The 2,659-nt window shown below is 61.8% G+C and overlaps 1 protein-coding gene across 1 annotated transcript in view; it reads right to left on the bottom strand.

Moving 5' to 3' along the window:
* The window catches only part of DOHH (deoxyhypusine hydroxylase/monooxygenase), a 4,513-nt gene extending 2,842 nt beyond the window's left edge, over positions 1 to 1,671 (bottom strand). The window contains exon 1 of the mRNA XM_010003415.1: positions 558 to 1,671. Coding sequence (XP_010001717.1) covers positions 558 to 1,671 — 1,114 coding nt within the window. The remainder of the gene's footprint in view (positions 1 to 557) is intronic.
* Positions 1,672 to 2,659: the final 988 nt, after the last annotated feature.

Genomic DNA, 2,659 nt, shown 5'->3' on the forward strand with positions numbered 1-2,659 from the left:
CGGCACACCCCGCTGGAGAGGGGCGGGGAGGGTCGCCCGGCTCAGCCCGGCCCCCGAGGGTTGGTTGCAGTTTAATTCCAGGCTGGTGCCCGCTCTGCCTCTTCCTGCCCTTCCCCTCCCAAGCGCGTTTACACAGCGGCTTTTGTACCTTCAAAGGGGTTTTGCCTCCTGATTTCAGGCCTCCTGCTGGGTTCAGCCTGAGGAGAGACCCCAGGACAGAGACGCCCCCAGGACTGCACCAGGGCAGCCTCCTCCCTCACCCAGCCCCATTCCCTGGTCTCACACAACACACCACTGGACCACTCAAATCCTGGAAGATAATACATTCCACTGGCCAAAACCACCACGGCAAGACAAGCATGAGCCCCACCAGCCACCCCCTCCCTGCCCCGGAACGGCTGGTGCAGGAGAGGGCACAGCCCTTCGCTTGGCAGCCTGGAACTGCTGGAGTCCGCGGGAAGTCTGCAAGCACGGGATGCACAGGGCTGCTCCTCTCAGCCCCGGCCCCTTCAGCCCTCCCCGCAGCTCTCAAAGTACTGGCACATCAGCTCACGCACTTGCTCGGCCCGCCCGTCCTCCATGGCCGCGGGCGCGGGCTGGCAGGGCCTGGGCAGCTCGGTGGGCTCGGTGCCCTCCAGCCACTCCTCGTTGGAGGGGGTGGCGTGGGCTTCCCAGGCGGATGCAGCAGGCAAGGACCAGGGTGGGCAGCAGCTCCAGGCTGCAGTCGTCACACTTGAGGAGGATCTGCCAGCGCGCCTTCAGGCGCAGGAAGGCGTTCTCGATCACGCTGTGCGCTCGCTTCAGGCGGTAGTTGAACTGCAGCTGCCGCTGGGTGAGCTTCTCATCCTCCTGGTAGGGCTTGAGGATCCAGTCTTGCAAGGGGTAGGTGGCATCGCCCAGCAGCACGTACTTCTGTGCCTTTCCCATGAAGTGCTTGGGAGGGTTGGGGCACAGCCGGCCCTCCTTGGCCAGCACCCACAGGCTGGAGCTCTCCAGGACTGCGCTGTTCTCCATGCTGCCCGGGAAGGCGGTGGAGACGTCCCAGAACTGACCCAGCCCATCCACGGTGGCCTGTGTCAGGATGGAGTGCCAGCCCTGGCCGTTGCAGTAGTCGGCGCTGAGGCGCAGGGGCGGGTGGATGGGGATGTGAAGACTGTCCAGGGCCCCGATGCAGTGCGGGAAGCCCCAGCGGGTGCGGAAGATGCGCACCATGTTCTCCAGCTCCTTCTCGTTGGGCAGCCGGAGGTAGAGGGGCTTCAGCAGCAAGACAACAGCATAGCTCACCTCCCGGACGCACGTCTGCACTGTGGAGGGCCCCACACCGAAGAGTGGGCTGAGAGTCTGGTACTCCACGTTGGTGGCCAAGTGCCACAGGGCCACGGCCACCCTCTTCTCCAGGGGCAGGGCAGGGTGGAAGTGGGTGCTGTGCGGGGCCAGCCCAGGCCGCAGCCGGTTGCAGACATAGAAGAAGGTCTCCTTGGACATCCGAAACTTCTCCAGCCAGTCCTGAGGCCCAAACTCCTTCAGGACCACCCGCTCCCACCAGTCTGCGCTCCTGAGGCTGGGCCAAGCACGGGGGTAGAAGTAGCAGCTGGTTCTTCTCCGGCGAGCAATCAGGAGCTGCGGCACAGTGAGGAGACAAGAGGGGGTGAGACGGCACTTCCCTGGCATCCCACCCCACTGGGACCTCCCCTGTCACCCAGCTGTGACCCTGAACAAGATGCCTGGGTGCCACAGACAAGGAGCCTTCTGGAAAAATCCTCTTTTTGACACGACCACTTACTCTGTGGGGTTATTTTTTAACACGAATTACTTGTTTTCCTGCAAGCAAGTGAACTGCGGGCTCAGGCAGGTTTGGAGCAGGGAGTGAGCACCTGCCTGCCCAGCCCCTCCACGGGAATCGCTTTTCTGTTATTAAATTCTAAAAAGAGGCTTTTTTCACCTTCCTCGGCAACTGCCCAAGGAAGTGGGCTCCCCAACAGCATGTCCTCACTGCCAAGTCTCCAGACCATGTCCCACATCCTTCGTGTCCCCCACCTTTGATGCTTTGTGTCTTCTGATTCTGAGTTCACATGCCCTTGGAGTCCCCTGCCCTTCATGTCCCCTCCCCTTTGTGTCCCACACATCCCTCTGCTCCCCATCCTTTGCAACCTGTGTCACACTTGTGTCCTCCATCCTTCCTGTCCTCGTGTTTCACGTTGCAAACATCCACCACCTTTTGTGTCCCTGCAACCTGGGTTCCCTGTGTGACTTCTGTGTCCCGCTGTGCCCCCCATCCTTTCCATCCCTGTACTTTGTCCTGCACGTCCCTCTCATTCCCCACTTTTTGTCCCCAGGACTTGTGCAATACCGTGTGCTCCGTGTCCCCCCTCCTTCGTGTCCCCATCAACTCCAAGTGCCCCGTGTCCCTCATGACCCCCATCCTCCCTGTCCCTTTTCATGCCCCACATGTCCCCTACATCCCCCATCCTTTGTGCCCCATGTGACTCCCGCGGCCCCCCACGGCCCCCATGCTTCCCATCACGCTTTATCCCGCACATCCCCCCCATTCCCCACTTTTTGTTTCTATGACCTGTGCATTCCGGTGTCCCTCGCGTCCCACACCCTTCCCGCCCGTGTCACGCCCCCTACACCCCCCACCCTTTGTGTCCCCACCACC

The sequence above is a fragment of the Chaetura pelagica genome, unplaced genomic scaffold, assembly GCF_000747805.2.
Source record: "Chaetura pelagica isolate M959 unplaced genomic scaffold, ChaPel_1.0 scaffold498, whole genome shotgun sequence".
Classification (NCBI taxonomy): domain Eukaryota; kingdom Metazoa; phylum Chordata; class Aves; order Apodiformes; family Apodidae; genus Chaetura; species Chaetura pelagica.